At 41.4% G+C, this 16,261-nt stretch overlaps 1 protein-coding gene across 1 annotated transcript in view; it reads right to left on the bottom strand.

Moving 5' to 3' along the window:
* SPTBN5 (spectrin beta, non-erythrocytic 5) overlaps window positions 1-16,261 on the bottom strand; it is a 98,404-nt gene that overhangs the window by 70,194 nt on the left and 11,949 nt on the right. Inside the window, 17 exon segments of the mRNA XM_010305543.2 lie at window positions 8-208; window positions 1,460-1,646; window positions 2,221-2,447; window positions 3,206-3,370; window positions 3,465-3,635; window positions 4,341-4,440; window positions 5,465-5,604; window positions 6,461-6,707; window positions 7,364-7,651; window positions 8,324-8,575; window positions 9,722-9,852; window positions 10,393-10,545; window positions 11,260-11,451; window positions 12,632-12,838; window positions 14,008-14,208; window positions 15,102-15,255; window positions 15,693-15,925. Coding sequence (XP_010303845.2) covers window positions 8-208; window positions 1,460-1,646; window positions 2,221-2,447; window positions 3,206-3,370; window positions 3,465-3,635; window positions 4,341-4,440; window positions 5,465-5,604; window positions 6,461-6,707; window positions 7,364-7,651; window positions 8,324-8,575; window positions 9,722-9,852; window positions 10,393-10,545; window positions 11,260-11,451; window positions 12,632-12,838; window positions 14,008-14,208; window positions 15,102-15,255; window positions 15,693-15,925 — 3,249 coding nt within the window.

The raw sequence follows: 16,261 nt of genomic DNA, 5'->3' as shown, positions 1-16,261 counted from the left end.
TCTGTACCTCCTGGAAGCCAACTGAGTGTTGTAGCTGCTTCATCCTCTCCTCACAGGCCTTCTCCAAACCCTGCCAGGCAGTCACAAGCTCCTGGCATTTCTTATCTATTCTCTGAGCTGATGGGTGCTGTCCTACAACCATTGTCTTTCCTTTATCCAGGACCCGCTGGACTTGCTGTTTGTGGGCATTCACTTCTGCCTGCAGTTCCTGGGAATGAGATAAAAGGGGAAAAAAAAGGAAGGGTATGTGAGGACAAAGAAATTCTATGTGCTCCCAGTCCTAAGGAAACTAGCAGTTGGTGATGGTGGGCAGAGTATAGCCAGTGGACACAAGGACTGTCTGTTTCTACAACAGCTGCAGCCTCAGCCACCAGTCTCTCAGCCCTACTTGTATAATGGTCTTCTCTTGGTGCTGCTATTGAGGAGGAGGTAAGAGTCTGTAAAGTGGCAGCAGACATCCCTTAACTTCCCTACACCCTCAGCATCACTCACCAAAGTCCTCAGTCTGGTACTCTGGCCTGGTCCTACCCCTTCTCCTTACCATGCACCTGTCCCTTCCCCTGCCCAGTAACCAGGGAGGTTTGGGAGATGGAGCAGGACAAGGAATGAGACACAAAGCTGGGGGATTCAAAAAAGAGTGTTGAGCTCCTGATGGGAAAATAAAATATCTCAGAAGATGAATGGGCTGGAGCGTAATGGGAAGACAGACATTGTCAATAGTACTATGAAAATCATTACACTCCTGCTCCGTAAAGCTCCCCCACATTGGTCTTACAACCTTTCTCATGGAACTTGCAATCCAGGTGCTGCAAAATGCAGTGTTGGCTGTGGTGCAGGGCAGCTCTGAGGTGTCCCTCTGGCTGTGAGGAACTGCTACAAAGAATCAAACTCTCCAGAAATCAGTATTAACCTGTCTTTATAAATATATTGACTGTGGCTTCCTCAAAACCATTTTACAAGGAGTACAGAGCTGTTATATGCTCTTCTAGAGAATCTAGGAAACACAGACCTCAAAACTGCATGTATAATGAAGCAGTAGGCATAGAACTAAAATAGGATGAGCATATAACAGTCAAAATAGTCAACCCAGATCAACCCGCAATGCAAAAAACCTCATTTTTTCTATTTAGTGTGAGGTATGCTAGCTTTTTATCCACTTTTAATGGGAAGAGCTGCAAAATTTCTCATAATAAGAATATTGCAAAATATGACAAATTTTGCAGTTCCCACAGGAGTTTCATGTTTGTTCTGAAAATCATCACCATATTGCTGACTTGTCTCAACTCACTGGAACCATTTTAGCTGGAATCAGTAATTGTACTCATTGAAAGTGTGGCAATACATTTTGCTTGCAACAGTCTTCCTGAAGGTAAAGAAGGACTATACAGGTGCTGGTTTGCAGGCTGAGGTGAAATGCAACGTGCCAACATGCTGTAATACATTTGATTAAAGGAGTTACCTTGTGTTTTTGCAACAGGCTTTGAGCCACATCCAAGGACTTCCCACAGTTTGTGGAATGGGCAATAGGCAATCGCTCATTAATCCAGTTTAGTTCCATGTCATGATAATGGTAGAACTCATAGAGATCCACTGCAGCTTCCAGCAACTTACGCCTCTCATCAAGAGGTGCTTGCAAAGACTCAAACCTAGGGGTCATCCATTATACATACGTTAAAACAAAGCTTTATCCTGATTCTGCCAAGCTAATTAGGCCATGATACCACTATGAAGATTAGAAAACACTGGACACTTCTTTGCAATTAAATTTCAATGGTTAGTGCTGGCTGTATATACAAAAATCCCTTCTCCAGAAAGCTACTTTTGACAAGTAGACTTATATGATAACAATAAATGTAAGCAGAGGAAAAGTGATTTACACTTTTGAAGGCCTAGGCTTGTCCTGTGATGTTTTAAGGAACTAGTCACTATTGAATGCTGGATCACTGCACCTCTTAGAAAGCAGTGGATGACCTAGGGATAAGCAAAAGACTAGAGGAGGAGTGCAGCAGGCAAGGAGCAAGGTCCAGTACCAAGAGTTGAGGTGGGTTAACAGGCAGCTGTGCAGGTCCAGATCAAAGCACAGTTGTGGTCCAGCTGGGAGGAGAAATCATTCCTAAATATGGATTAAGCCTAATCAACTGAAAGACATCTTCTCTAATGTAGAGCAAAAAATGCTATTTGTCATAATGGGTGGAGCCAAAAAAGAGAGTGATGCCTTACCTTTTCAGATATTTCTGTGTTTCATCCAGAATTCTCTGGGAGTCAAAGTGATTGGTGGCCATTTTCCTCGCATGAGATACAATAGAGTTCATTTTCTCTGCCAGCTCACGTGTCTCATTTTCCAGCTGCCTGTGCTGCTTGAGTAGATCACGGCTGGAGCGCAAATCATGGCCTGTCTCGGATTCCTGAAGAACTTTCTCAATTTTCTCTATCTTCTTTTTGGCATCCTGCCAGGAAAAGATTACGGCACACTTATATTGACCTTTCAACATCATTTTCTTTCACTCAGCCCCTCGCATGACAGTTTCCTGGACACAATTTTTAAACTCATATGTCCTTTCTTGGTAACATGATAACCAGGTGTATCTAAGAGGCACCCTCTGGGAATATTTTGTTTTGCACACTATTTTGGAGTACTCCTCTCTCTGAGATGCTAAAGCACATCATTAGAAACAGCCTCTCTGAACTATCTTCACTGACATAATACAAAACAATCAAACAATTTTCAAAGGCTTCAGAGTGTAGCTACAACACAACAGCAGTTCCATGACATACTGGTATGGAAACAGCTTCATGGCCCATTGTTCCTCTTATACAACTTGCCTGGATGACTTAGTGCCATGCCTCCAACCCCCAAACTGACTCCAAGCAAGCAAGTACGTTTGCACAGCATTGACCCATGGAGAGAGTTCTGATTGTTTTCCCAGTAGAGGATGGCCACACAGATGCAGTGCTGAGCCTGAATTCAACAGCTTTGTGCCTTGGTGCTGTGCTGGCACTGTTATCCTGCTCATAGCTTTGGAGTGAGCTTGGTCAGCATTATACTGGGTTTTCTCTCCTGAGACTGTAGAGAAAATGGACACCTGAAATCTGGATATCCGTATGGTATTCTACCTTTTTTTTTTTTTTTTTTTTTGAGGAACATATAACAGAGGAACCAGGCTCCTAGGCCATTCCTCCCCTCTATTTCCCATCACCTCCTGACCTGGAGCAGTTCCATGAGCTGTTCTTGCTGCCCAGCTTGTCTCAGCTTGTCACCTCGCTCTATCATCTTGCCATACAATTCTTTCCACTTCTTTTGAAGCTCTGACATCTTCTCCTGGATAGAAACTGCAGCATAATGGTTGTCTTGAATCAGTTGATTTCCTTTCTGGAGAAACACAGCACATGATTTTTTTTTGAGCAGACCAGCATCTATGAAGTTTGGGACAAGATGGAAGACTTAGTTCCAAAACTGCCTTCACCTTTATCAGTGTTGCAAAGTGCTCCTTATTAGCCATCATTTCCTTCTCAGCAGCCTCATGCCACTTCAGTTTGCGTAGAACGTTTGTTGGATCACGGTAGGATTCATCTGATGCAATCTTGTACTTCTCTTCCATCCATATCAAAAGCTCAGCAGCATCACGATTAAACTCCTTACAGAAACAAACAGGATTAAATTGATTTAACTTCTGATTCTGTGTGGGTTTGCAGTGCATCCTTGCTGTTAGGATCAAGCCCTGATGTTTTTCTTCTAACAATTAGGAAATATGATATATTTTTATATAAAAGTTGTTCTATATCATTGACACTCTTAATTGAAGAGGTATGATCTTAAACCATAGAAGAGTTCTTAAGCCCTGAGAGTAATATCTCTTAGTCTCTTTTTTACCACATTTACTAATCTGTTGCTTTTAATTGTCAGTGATGGTTTGCATTTTTGATAGACTGTTTTAACCATAAGTGGTCCAATCCTCCAGTATAACTTTGTATCTCAGCACTGCAAGCTAAATTTGTTGCCAAAAGTACAGTTACTGTAAGTAACTGTGCCAAATTGTTAAGGCCCAGAACAATAACAAATAATGAATAGAATAAACTTGTCCAGTAGACAAAGCATTCTGTTGATATTCTGCATTCAATACCTCCATTTTTGTTTTGGTATTTTGCTATGGTTATGGCTTTGAAAGATTTATCACCAGTGCATCACCTGCTCCCTGGAGAGTGAAATTCTGTCTCATAGCCAAAGAGAAAGCAAGTTGCAGTAGGAATGCTCAGGAGTTTCGAGATTTGTCCCATATTATGACAAAAGGCAAAATTACTTCACACATGCCTGACCAAATCTGCAGTATCAGTCTTTTTACCTGCAGCTGTAGGGAATCCAACAACCTCTGTTTCCTCTCGGTATTGCTTTGTATCAGCCGCTCCCACCTTTGCCGGAGAGTGACCATTCTCTCTTCGATACTACCAAGAAAAACAGGAAGCCCAATGCAGTACTAGTCACACTGGTCCCCCTTGGTTGTACTGTAGTCATGACTACGATACAAATGGAATCTAGTTTAACACCTCTGTTGACAGGACGAAGGGGTATATGGCCCAGTCCTATGACCATGCTGGGCTCATCTGGAAAGCAGCTACTGCTTGCCAGCTGCTCTGGATCCTTCCTTTGTATGGCTGTGTTACATTAGTGAATTGCAGTCATATATATTTGACTAAAACACTCAGACCTTTCTCTTTCTCAAACATTCCACTTAACTAATAATTTTCTCTGGGATGTAAGTGCAATGAGGCTCTGGAATGGCCTTCTAACAGTAGTAGTGCTGGCAAGAAATCAGATTTTTAAGAGCAGTTTTATAAATTTATGGAGGGAATTTTCAAGACATTATCAATTGTGATCACAAGAATATGGTCTTTTTTTGACCCAAGAGGTCCATTCTGATCCTATATTTCTAATTCTTGTTTATGCAGGGGTCCCCTTACTAGATCCTAGTGGCTCTAGCACAGTAAAGGAATTACAGTTCCACTTTAACAAAAACATGAAGGAGCTGCTCCTGATGAGTTATTTCCTTGTGAAGTCTTCTTCAGACTTTTTAACAGCAAACATTGATTCTAATATGTGATACTGATAAATGAAGGAAAATTTGTTTTATCTAGGTATTTAATGAGTTTACATTCAAAAAAGTTTTAACACTATATGTAATTTATGATACAATGTGAATTATTCTAGTGTTCTGTTAAATGCCACCTTTAACCTAAAGCATTCTGCTTCTGTTAAATGCCACTTTTAACCTAAAGCATTCTGCTTGTTTGTCCCGGAAGCACAGGAAGCCTGTATTTTTTTGAAAAAATCCCCTTTTCCCCCCTCATCCAGCAGATCACATCTTGGAGGTCAACTAAATCCTGGCTCAGAGAAAGCTTTTCATCTCACCCTAATCACACTGAATCATTTATTAAAGCTAAATAAAAAAAGGAAACAGTTTGGACTCACACATGAGATGCAAAGTGGCTGCTCTCTATTAGATTCAACCCACTTTCATTAAGTGCTTCAACTCGTCTCTTCAGTGCCATCAGCAGCTGTTCAAATTCCTGATGTTGCTTCAGCAGGCTTCGAACAGCATCTACATGGTCCTGCATTTAAGAAAGAAAATTTGATCAAGTCTTTTCTTGGTCATATGATGTTTCTGTAGCAATGAAAAAAAATTTTGGACCTTATTTTCCCCCTTCTCTTTCAGGCAGGAGATAGAGTGTACATTTTGCTTGTGTCTAAGGATGTTCAGGGCTACAAACAAGCAGCATGTGTTTAGCTTTGTATCATATCTGGTTCCTCTGGTTTATGTTTCCATTACAGTTTCATCTTCACCTTTTAAGAAAATGTGCATTCTGAATTTGTCCCACCACTCTGGCACATCTAGGGACGTGCAATACAAAAGGCTGTAACTTTATTCCAATTAGTTGACCCAAAAGTGTTGAAGTTTCAGCTTCAGCTGAAAACATAAAAGATGGTGAGAAACCACATCTTCCTTGTTCACTGATATTGTGAACATTGCCTGCATTTGTTTTTTTTCCCTTCATTTGCTTTAATGTTCTTAAAATACTCAATGAAAGAAAAAACTTTATTTTTTTTAAAGTCAGGTTTTTACTTCACCAAAAAAACATTAATTATATTCAAGCTGAAACCTTTTTTTTTTAACGGTTAGCCACCAAAGGAATGAGTCAATTGTATATAAACCATCTGACATGTACAAACACAGCAACAAATCACAAGTCTAGCTGTTTTTAAAAATTTTTTGAGACAAAACAAACTTCATTCTCATCAAGATGAGTAAGAACATAAGAACATTAATAAGAACCTGAAAGTCTAGTTTCCAAGTATTAAAATGCCATGACCATAAGAATGAGGCAACTGATATAATTAAGATAACTGTTGCTACTCCCTGGTTAGGGAGATGAAGTAGGAGAAAACAAAATCAGCTGTTGTGCATACCCCAAGGTCATCCCCTCGGAGAAAGGCCTCATGGCCAGAGAGGGCTGCGTTGATACGGTCTCCCTCCCTATTGAACTTCTGCAATTCCAGGCCTTCCTGCAGCTTTTTCCATCGTCGTTCCCACATTTTCTCCAGCTCTTTGTTCTCCTCAGTGAGCCTCTCCATGGAGTGGTGGACATCTATGGTCCTGCCGTTACTGAGTTTTTCGTGGATTACTTTGCGACCTAGCTCTTCCAGCTGCACAAATCTTTCCAGAGTCAAAAAGAAAAGTGAGAGCTCACTGCATGGGGGAATATGAATTCTCTTTCATCATAGCTCTTTGCTGTCTTGACGGTGCCTAGACATTAAGCTTCCCTCCTTTTCACGCTTTTCCTGCTAGCCATGGTTGTGCACTACAAAGTGCAGCTGGTTGTTTGCTCAGGGGTGCATGCTGGAGGCAGTAGGTGAGATTTCCCCATTTGGATTGAAAGCTCATATAAGCAGGCTTTCCCATTAAAAGGGAGAGGAGGGACAACTCAGTATCTAGAACTTCCTAACAGCGCAGAAGGAGAACTGAAGATGATGGGAACTGGAAGCAAAAGGCCTGAGAAGGGAAGGACTGGGGGAACTGAAATAAAGTGCAGATGGCACTATCTGAGAAGTCAGGAGAGCTTGGAACCCTACTCCAAACATACAGCTCCTCTTTCCCATCCCTGATGGCTGATCCATCAGCCATCAGGATAAGTATGCAAAAGCTAACTGGATTTTGTGTTCCACAGTCTCCTTCTGACACTAAGTTTAAGAGCATTTGAATAAACTCTCAGCATCACTTTCATGCACAATCATGCACGATAGACATGTTTAATCTTCACAGCACTGTTGTCATATCACCCCACTCTGCCCAACCTGACAGAATCTCTCTACCTTTCATTCTGAGACCTAATTTCCTTCAGCAGGTCCTGATGTTCCTTAAGCAATTGCTCTGCAGAAGCCACGTCCACACCCATTTCTTCACTGCTCAGTTTCTCCCGAATGCTTTCTGCCCACAGCAGGAGCCTGCGGCTGTCTTGCAGGAAGGACTGTTGATTTTGGGCCCACTGCAGAAAGTCCCGCTTCTTTTGGGTCTCCAGCTTGAACTTTGCAAGAAGTCTCTCCATGTTCTCCACCTGCTCAGTGATAGCCTTGCTCTCTGTAGGGTTGGTGTCCTTAATCCTACAAGAGGAAATAAAATACACACTATTGGATGAATACTTCAGGCGTTTAGAGCTTGAACCAATAGTCTTTAACAGGAATGGATTTGGATATTTACACTTCCATTAAAAAGAAAGTCAGCTGAGGCAACAAATGCTCCACATTAGCAAGAAATATTGATGTGAATATGGTGTACTGCAGATAGTGCATGCCTGTGAAAGACTCTGGTAACACTGTTGTGGTTCAATGATTCATTCCCATTGTGAATGTACAGAAAACTTAAAGATGTAAAAAACTTTAAATTAATATTTCAAATTCAAACGCCTGTGCACAATTCTCTGCTATCTTTCTTCCTTCATTCTTGCTTCCCCCGATTACCCTCTTTCAGGACCTAAATGATACTTCCACATTTTGTACTAGATAACTCCCATTAGTAGAGATAATTTGTTAGAACCACAAACAATCCTGTGGTGTTTATCCTCCTACAACAGTGAAGTTTGGAAGCAATCACTTCACCAATCACCCAAGCCATACTCAAGAGAGATGATCTCAATCCAGTCAGTTCTTCAGGTTGCTAGAAAGAAAAACTTCAAAAGAAACCTCATAAGCTGCTCATTCTCTTTACAGCTATAAGTTGCAACATGAACCTAGAGAACTAGCAAAGAATACGAAAACAAAGAGCAGGTTCCTTACGATTTTGCAACACTCCTCAAGTATTCAATTTTCCTCTCTATCACCAGGACCTCTCTCTCAACTGTAGACAGTTTGCGCTTGTCTGACTCCAGCCCAGCAGGTGAGTTGCCTGGTTCCAGATGCCTGAGTTGGACCATCTTGTCTTGCAGTAGTACTCCTATGCTCTGACAGTCCTGAAGAAATGTCCTCACATCAGCCACTCCAATCAGCTCGGAACCCTTCTCCTCCTTCAGAGTTTCCATGCGTTCCCACCTTGGAGAGAGAGAACCCGATTACTTGCATCCAGCCTCAGTCACTACCCCAAAACTTGACTTCACCTAGACAGCAGATTCAATTTATAACATTCATTATACATGAGCTATATCCTTTTTCTATTATGAAAAAGCCTTGTACAAAGATTTCATCGGGACTTAAGTGGGCTGAGGGGGTGAACACTTGCACTTCCCCACAACCACAAAGTTCATCTCAGTGCCACCTCAAGCAAGGGGACTTTGCTCAGGTGACCAGAACACACTGGACACAATGCAAGTAAACAACAGTGGTCGAAATCAGGGCCCAGCTGTGGCATGGTGCCAGAAGTATGTACACAACAGGTACTAAATATACTTGGTGAAGTCAAACGGGGTTTGATGTTTCCTTCAATATTTGTGAAAGGGGCCCTCACACAGATGTTGAAGTATCCAAATCAGCTGCTGCAGTGCATTACAGACAGAACTGCTCTGAATCTATCACTGCCACCTGTGGGCCGATTCACTTTGTGCTTTAACACACACATAGGAATTGCTGCTGTTTAAATATCTCACTGTCAGGGGCCTAGAAGTGCCCATCAGTCCTGAGGGCTGCCCCCTTTGCACCAGTGACAGTGGGGACAGTCTACCAGGCAGCTCTGAGGATTGGGACCCACCTCTGGCCCTGACTACCATCCCAGGCCCACCCTGCTCGCCTCCCTGTGGGACTGGCCCTGCATGCCGAGGCCCCACAAATCTCCCCACACCGGCTCCCCATCCCAAAAGGGGCAGCCAGTCCTCGCTGCGCCCTGACAGTCTGGCCAGGCCTCACACCAAAAATGGACTTCCCGGCCAGGCCGCAGCCCTGCCCGCTCACCACAGATAAGTTGTGTGTGGGGACTACAGGTGCCCCCTGGCCTGCCCTGCTCCCTGGCTGGGGCAGTGGGACAGGCCCTGGCTGCAAGGCCCAGCCTGGGCCCCAGGGAGCACCCACTGTCACTCTGCCCCAGTCCTTGTCTGATGGCAACAGAAACCTCTCCTCAGGCCAATTCTGGGAGTTAAAAATCTATCAGACAGGTATTCTGTCAGTGTAGTGCAGATCAGGCGTGAAAGGTCAGGTCTCCAACTGACCCTATGAGACAATCGTCTGTTTTATCAGTAGCACCTTTACCTGTTGTTGATCTCTGACAGCCAAATCTGGATCTCAGAATATTTGCTGGGACTGAGCTTTCCATATTTAACAGCTAAGTTTTCAATATCATCCAGTTGACCTTTGCCTGCAGCCAGTTCCATTAAAAAGCTCTAAAATAGAAAAGATACAAGAAGGCAGAACTTGAGGTTTTTCCATTTCTGTGGACACAGTTTTCGATAATCTGTCATATCCACTCATCTCCTGCTTTCAGTTGGCTTCTCCGTCTATCTGTCTGCTGACACCATGTCCGCCTGCACGTGTAGGTCCCCTATAGCCCTCCTGACCTCCCTGGTGTGCACACTACGCCAATGCACACGTGTCCCACTCCACTGGGATGCAAGTGCACTGCAGGATTTTTTTCATCATCTGACATTTTTCTTCAAGTCGCATAGATAAATCACAAAAAGAGTCCTTTTCTGCCATGTTATTTGTATAGGATACTATGTCCACAGGAGAAGTTAAAGGGACATAATTACATCAGCTTCAATAAGTTTGGCATAGTTTATGCAAAAGAAATACCTGATCTATGCATGACTCCTTAAGTTGAAATTAATGCAAAGACTCTCAAAACTTCATTTCTCAACTTTATCTATTCTGCCAAGGTCAATCTGATTTAAAAGATACTATGTGTGAGAAGGAAAAAGGGGTACCTGATATTTCTGCTGCATGACCTCCACATTGTCTGCTTGAGGCTGGAGAGTCCGGAAAATGTTCTCTTTATCTTTCATCCACGACTGAAATTCTTCACAAGAGCTACAGAAGCGGTAATAGCCAATCATCTCCTCCAGAGCCTTTTTTCTGTCCTGTAAAACAGATGAAGACTTTAAGTATTGTTGTAATAACTCCTTTCCATTTGAAGAAAAAAAAATAAAAATTCTTGCATTTAAACTACAATATGCATGTGGTAGCTTAGTAGTTTTGCCAGACACTGCTGAAAGAGAACATAACAGCTTACCTTAAGATCACAATACTTCTTCCCAGAGCAACAGTGGTTAAAAAGCATAAGAGAAGCAGTTGGAGAGTGCTCAGCCCCTGACAGGCAGTAAGGCTGCTGTGCTGCTTGCTGCTGCTGACTGAAGATTTACCTCAGTAATCTCAGGAATATGTAAAAGTCCCATACAACACGTTTTTGTTGCTCTTTAGGGCAGGGTTGCGGCAGGTGGGAGTGAAAAGTAATAAATGGAGAATGCAGATTATGGTTATTTATTTTTTCTGGTATCAGGTAAGACAGTTCAAAGATTTAGGAGCTGCAGCAAGCAAACATTAGGGGAAAAGAAAAGATTACTCAAAAGAATCCACTCTTGATAAAGCTAAAAGAATAGAAGGTAAATGGGAAGTTTGCCAATATAAAATGTGTTTTGATACAAAACTTCAATGATAATCTCAAGCCTTGAAGTCCCACAGGACTTCACAGGATTGAGGCACATTATTAAACTGAAAAGCACTTAGCCTCACTTTGTATTGCTTTGGACTTGATTGGTTTTGTGAACTGCAAAGAACTGGATGGGATACTATACCTCAGCCATGCTCTGTAGATTTTCGTAAAGTGAATCTATTTCATCTTGGGTCTTCCAGATGTTCTCTGGAAGAAAATGAACATCTGGACTGGAGGTTCCAGGGAATGCATTTTCAGATGTTGCCCAGGTTCGACTGAATGATAGCTTAGTTGTCTTTTGATTTAAGTCACTTGGGGCTTCCGTCTTCACCATCTGTTAAGAAAAAATTAACAGAATCAATGGATTAATAATTCTGATTTGGATAAAAATTTCATATGGAAGGAAAATTTCAATTTGCTAGTTAAAATCACAGCATTCTGACCCTTTAAACAAAACATTTCCAGTATTTGTTTGAATCTTTTTATTTTGTTTTACTCTGAAAAAATGAACCAAATAACTGAAAAATATTTCGGTTTTGTTTAAAGAAGACGTTTGATTTAACTAATTCTAAAATATATTGATTCAGTAAAAATTCTCATTTTATGCCCACATCAAGGTTGTGTTGTTAGGGTTTTGTTTTGATTTTGTTTTGTTTTTTAAATTTTAAAATTACCAACAAACCAAGGAATCAGCTATGCTCACAATTCTATTTGTGGTGATGTTTTAGTACCCGAACATTACCGGTTTCAAAGCCTGCAAGTGCCCCAGTGAATAAATGCTTTTATTTGCACATCAATACCATCTTGTCCCATGCTTTTTCATGTTTAATAAGAAAGCAAAAAAGTATTTTGTTCTAATAAAAATTAATGTTGGAATAATGAGGTAAAGAAAAGACCCAAAGTGGTGCTTATAGCTCTCAAACTGGTTTGGCTCATGGAAGTCTGAAAGAAGCAAGCTATGAAATGTGTAATTCATTTCCCCTGAATTCTGTCATCAAATGAGCTGACCTCAAGTCAAAAGCTCCCTATCTAGTCAGTGAAAAAGAGGGGCATCTGCAGAAGTTGACTTCATCCTATGTGCCTTAAATATTTTATCCTGGGATGGTACGAATTGCTGCTGGAGCTGTGGGATGGTTCATCACTACATTAGGATGGAGAAAGAATTTGTAAAGGTGTTTAAATTAAATGTCTGCTTTTTAAAGCTGATTGAAATTAATAATGTTATGAGAATAAAGAGAAAGAAGGTATTTGTGAGGAGTGGTAGAGGGAACTAATATAGACAGGCATATTTTTAGCATTTCATGGAACACTAACCAGGTGGGCTATGAGTGGCCAATGAACTTTTGTCATCTGAAATTTGCCTCAATTTTAATTAAAAATTTCTTCTGAATTAAAAAAATGTTCTTGTTTAGGTCATTTGGAATATTCTATTCTGGCAAAATAAAAATATTTTACATAATTAAAAACCCATTTCATTCTTCCACAAAATATGACACAACCCTTCATCTACTTACTGCAGCTGGAGCTTGCCCTGCTGCAATGTCAGCCTGCTCTTTCAGGCGTCTCATCTCAGAGGAGTAGGCTGCAATCTCCTTCTCCAGGCGCAAGTGACGATGCAACAACGCTTCAGCACTCGATTCATCTTTTCCATAGTCCTTGCTGGTCAGAAGGGGCTGCCTTTCTCGCAACCATGAATTTGCTTCGTCAATGTCAGCAAAGTACTGAAGGAACACAGGGAAGAAAACATTTAGTTTCATCATGGAAGTATCATATCCAGCTCCTTCCTCTTTTGAAAATTATGAAATGCCGTTAGGTCTGTAGCTATAAGATTACTTCCAGGTGTTGTGAAAGCTATGAATAAGGTAACTCTAAATCTGTGATGTATTTTGTGATCACACCAAGCACAGGTCATTCACAGAATCACAGTGAGTAAAGAGATTCAAGGATTGCCTATACAACTCTTTAAAAACTTCTAACTAACTAAAACTTTATGGTGCTTAAAAGCAGCAGTAAAAGGAACCACTACCAACAGTATGATATTGGTAGCACATAATTCCAACAGATATTTTCTAAAGGTTTTAAGGAATAGTCCAACAACAAACAATGAACTCCATCTACAACAAAAGCTTTCTTCTGTTTTCCAGAATTTGCAGTCTGCCTGGCTATGGTTGTAAAAAAGCAAAACAAGATTTTGAGATATAAAAGTACAACAGAAAAAAAAGACAATCCATAGTAGTGAAGGAAAAAGAAAGAAGAACTAAAACACCATAATGATGTTAAACTTACTAGACAGAACAAAGAATTTAGACTTTGTCCAGAGCAAAGCTGTTAAGCTTTGTTCAAGTGTCTCATAGGAACAACAGACTCAACAAAAAACAGGAAAAGCAGAATAAAAACACCTGAGATTATGTGATGTGATTTGTGAATGCTGCTTTTATAAGAGCTCTTCGTTTGCAGATGTATGAATGTTTGTAGGTGTAGAAGCGTAGATCAGAATGGCAGAGTCAAATGTTTCCCAGGCTTTGGGAAGTTCATGGTCGATCCAAATCTTAAAGCATGCTTCTTTTGTTGTTGGGTTTTGGCATTTTTTTTTTTCACATTAGAAAAATGTCACACAGCTACCCAGATCCCACCCTCAAAAAAGACTCTGCATCAACACTATTATGTGAGCTATTTCCATTAGCATTTTTAATTTAGAGCAACTCCCAGCTGCTCAAATCTCCTGCCTGGCTGGCTTGCAGGAAGGTTGAGATTTTTTTTTTTGGACATCTTTTTGAAGACTGACACCTGAAGGCTTCCTGCCACTGTTGCCCTGCATGTGGGGGTATGAGGCAGAACTGAACCGCATCTGTGTCCCCCATATCGCACACCACAGCAGAGCCCTGCTTACCTGTTTGATGAGAGCCGCTGCCTGCAGGCGGCTTTTGCGATCAGCCACCTCATCTTGGAGCTGCTGCCACAACTTCTGGAGGTTGTCCGTCTGCCTCAGAATGTCCTCTTGGTGTGCGGGGTTCTTCTGGCTCAGCTCCAAGCCTCTCCTCATCACATCTGCACATACAGCCCTGTGGGAATTGCACTCCACTTCAAGAGCCTAGGAGAAGGATGGGAGACATGTCAGTGCAACTCACTCCCCACCAGCTGAGAGCGAAGAGGAGGTCCTGTTCTCCGCTGCTGTAATACATGTTTCCAAGAGCCCTTTGCCTACGACTTTTCCCTGAGCCCGGAAATGATTGCCCCTTGGCTCCCCACACACAAGTTACTGTCATACTTTTTGCTTTTGACGTGAAACTTGTTATGCAGTCTTCTCTGAAGGAGATACTTGTTTGTCATCCACCACTTCATCTGTCTTATGCCTTCAATAAGCAACAAATACACAGATACACACAAGTGTATATTAAAATTACAGAAGTGGCTCCTGTTTCAGCTTTGTCATGCAAGTTCTCAAGGCCACAGGTCTCTTAACTTCTTCACAGTGATTCTTTGCCATAAGAAGGCAGTAACTCATATAAGTAAACTTTTGATAAGACCCCACAGCAAGCTTTTGGGGAAAGTGGTAACAGATTTGTAAGCTCACGCAATGTTATCCATCCTGCCTGCTGATATCTGTCGTCTTTTCACCATCTCTTTCTTTCCCCACATCTCTGTTGGCCAGGAAAGGTGGGTGGGAAAAACAAAAACTAGCAACCTTCTTATTTTCCTCCCATCCAAAGTGAGCTAATATGGAGGCCACTGTCTTCACTAGAAGCTGCACTTATAGTCCAATATAAGGCAATTTCTCTCTCTACCCTTTCCTTCCCCTCTTGGAGAAAAATCCCTATGCTATACTTTTTACTCTTAAAATTCCAAACACTGGTCATGACACTTGAGATAATGAGTGGTTTGACAGCTTTCTTGTAAGTGCTGCACTGACTGAACTGAAGGACACAGACGTTCTAAAAGCTTGCTATAATAGAAAGACAAGGCACCACCAGCAAAGTAAGATACCTTGTGCTTCTGAATAGAGGCTGTAATCTGGCTGACATCTTTCCCTAACGTTGTTGTTCTTGCTAGCTTCCATTTGTCAGAGATCCATGATTCTTCCTCTTTGCAGTCACGGAAGAACTCAAAAAGCTTCAAAGCCTCTTCTAGCTGAGATTTTCTGAAACAAAGAAACAAACAGTATATCTCAGTCAGAATTAGGATCCCAGGAAGACAATGGTAGCAAAATCAAAGAAGAGTTTAGAAAATCCAAGATTTGAATGGCTTTGATTCCTCTTTGTCATAGATAATTTATTCATGGAAGACAACAAAGGAAACAAAATTACATTTCCTTCTTTCTCTAGGAGATGAAGAGATAATCACATGCTATTCAGACTTCACAAAGTAAGTCATAATAAATGCTGAGAATGAAGCTATTCTTCATCTATGAAAGCGAGTGATCTCTTTCAGTGAACTGCATCAAGACACTCAAGTTGCTTGTGTTATGTCTTTATAAATGGAGAAATAAAATATTTCAAATGCTGGGAAGCTGCGTCTTCTGATTAAGGGAGTGATTGCCCATCCTCAGGAAGAACAGAGCCATAAGCATAGCCCTACCGCAACTTGCTCAGAGCTGTAAGATTTTGATACAGCTGACGAAGCATCTGAACTTTTGCATAAAGCACTTCTGGTTTAACTGTGCTGTCCTTGCTGATTTCCGCTGTCCTCTGGGTGATGTGTGTCAATCTGTCATCATAGGAAGAGATCTGCGAGTCAACCAAGTTGTGCTTCTGCAGCAAATCTACTACTTCCAGGAGCTGCTTCCCACAGTCCTGGGAATTCACTAGCACCTGCAAACAAAGTGAGAAACAAAAGGCATTGGCAGAGAGTGCATCCAGGGCTCAGTACAAAGAAATCAGTTGAAAGGTTCCTGTTGACTTTCATAGCTTCAAAATGTAAAAGAATGATTTGAGCTAGGTACAGCTGAAAAGCAGCCTAATTAGAGGAATCATACTTTTCTTTCAATTTCACAAGCTAACAGCAACAATCCAGAGTTTCTATCTACTGCAGTGCAAGTAATGGTCTCTTCAAATAAGCATCTGTTTTCACACCTAAGTTATTTCTACTGATTAAGCACTCAAGGTCTCAGAATTTGTGGGTGCAAGGAATAGCCCTTTGCTATACAC

This window comes from Balearica regulorum, chromosome 5, assembly GCF_011004875.1.
Source record: "Balearica regulorum gibbericeps isolate bBalReg1 chromosome 5, bBalReg1.pri, whole genome shotgun sequence".
NCBI lineage: Eukaryota > Metazoa > Chordata > Aves > Gruiformes > Gruidae > Balearica > Balearica regulorum.
Note: the sequence above shows the minus strand (reverse complement) of the source record. Positions and strands in the feature narration are given on the sequence as shown.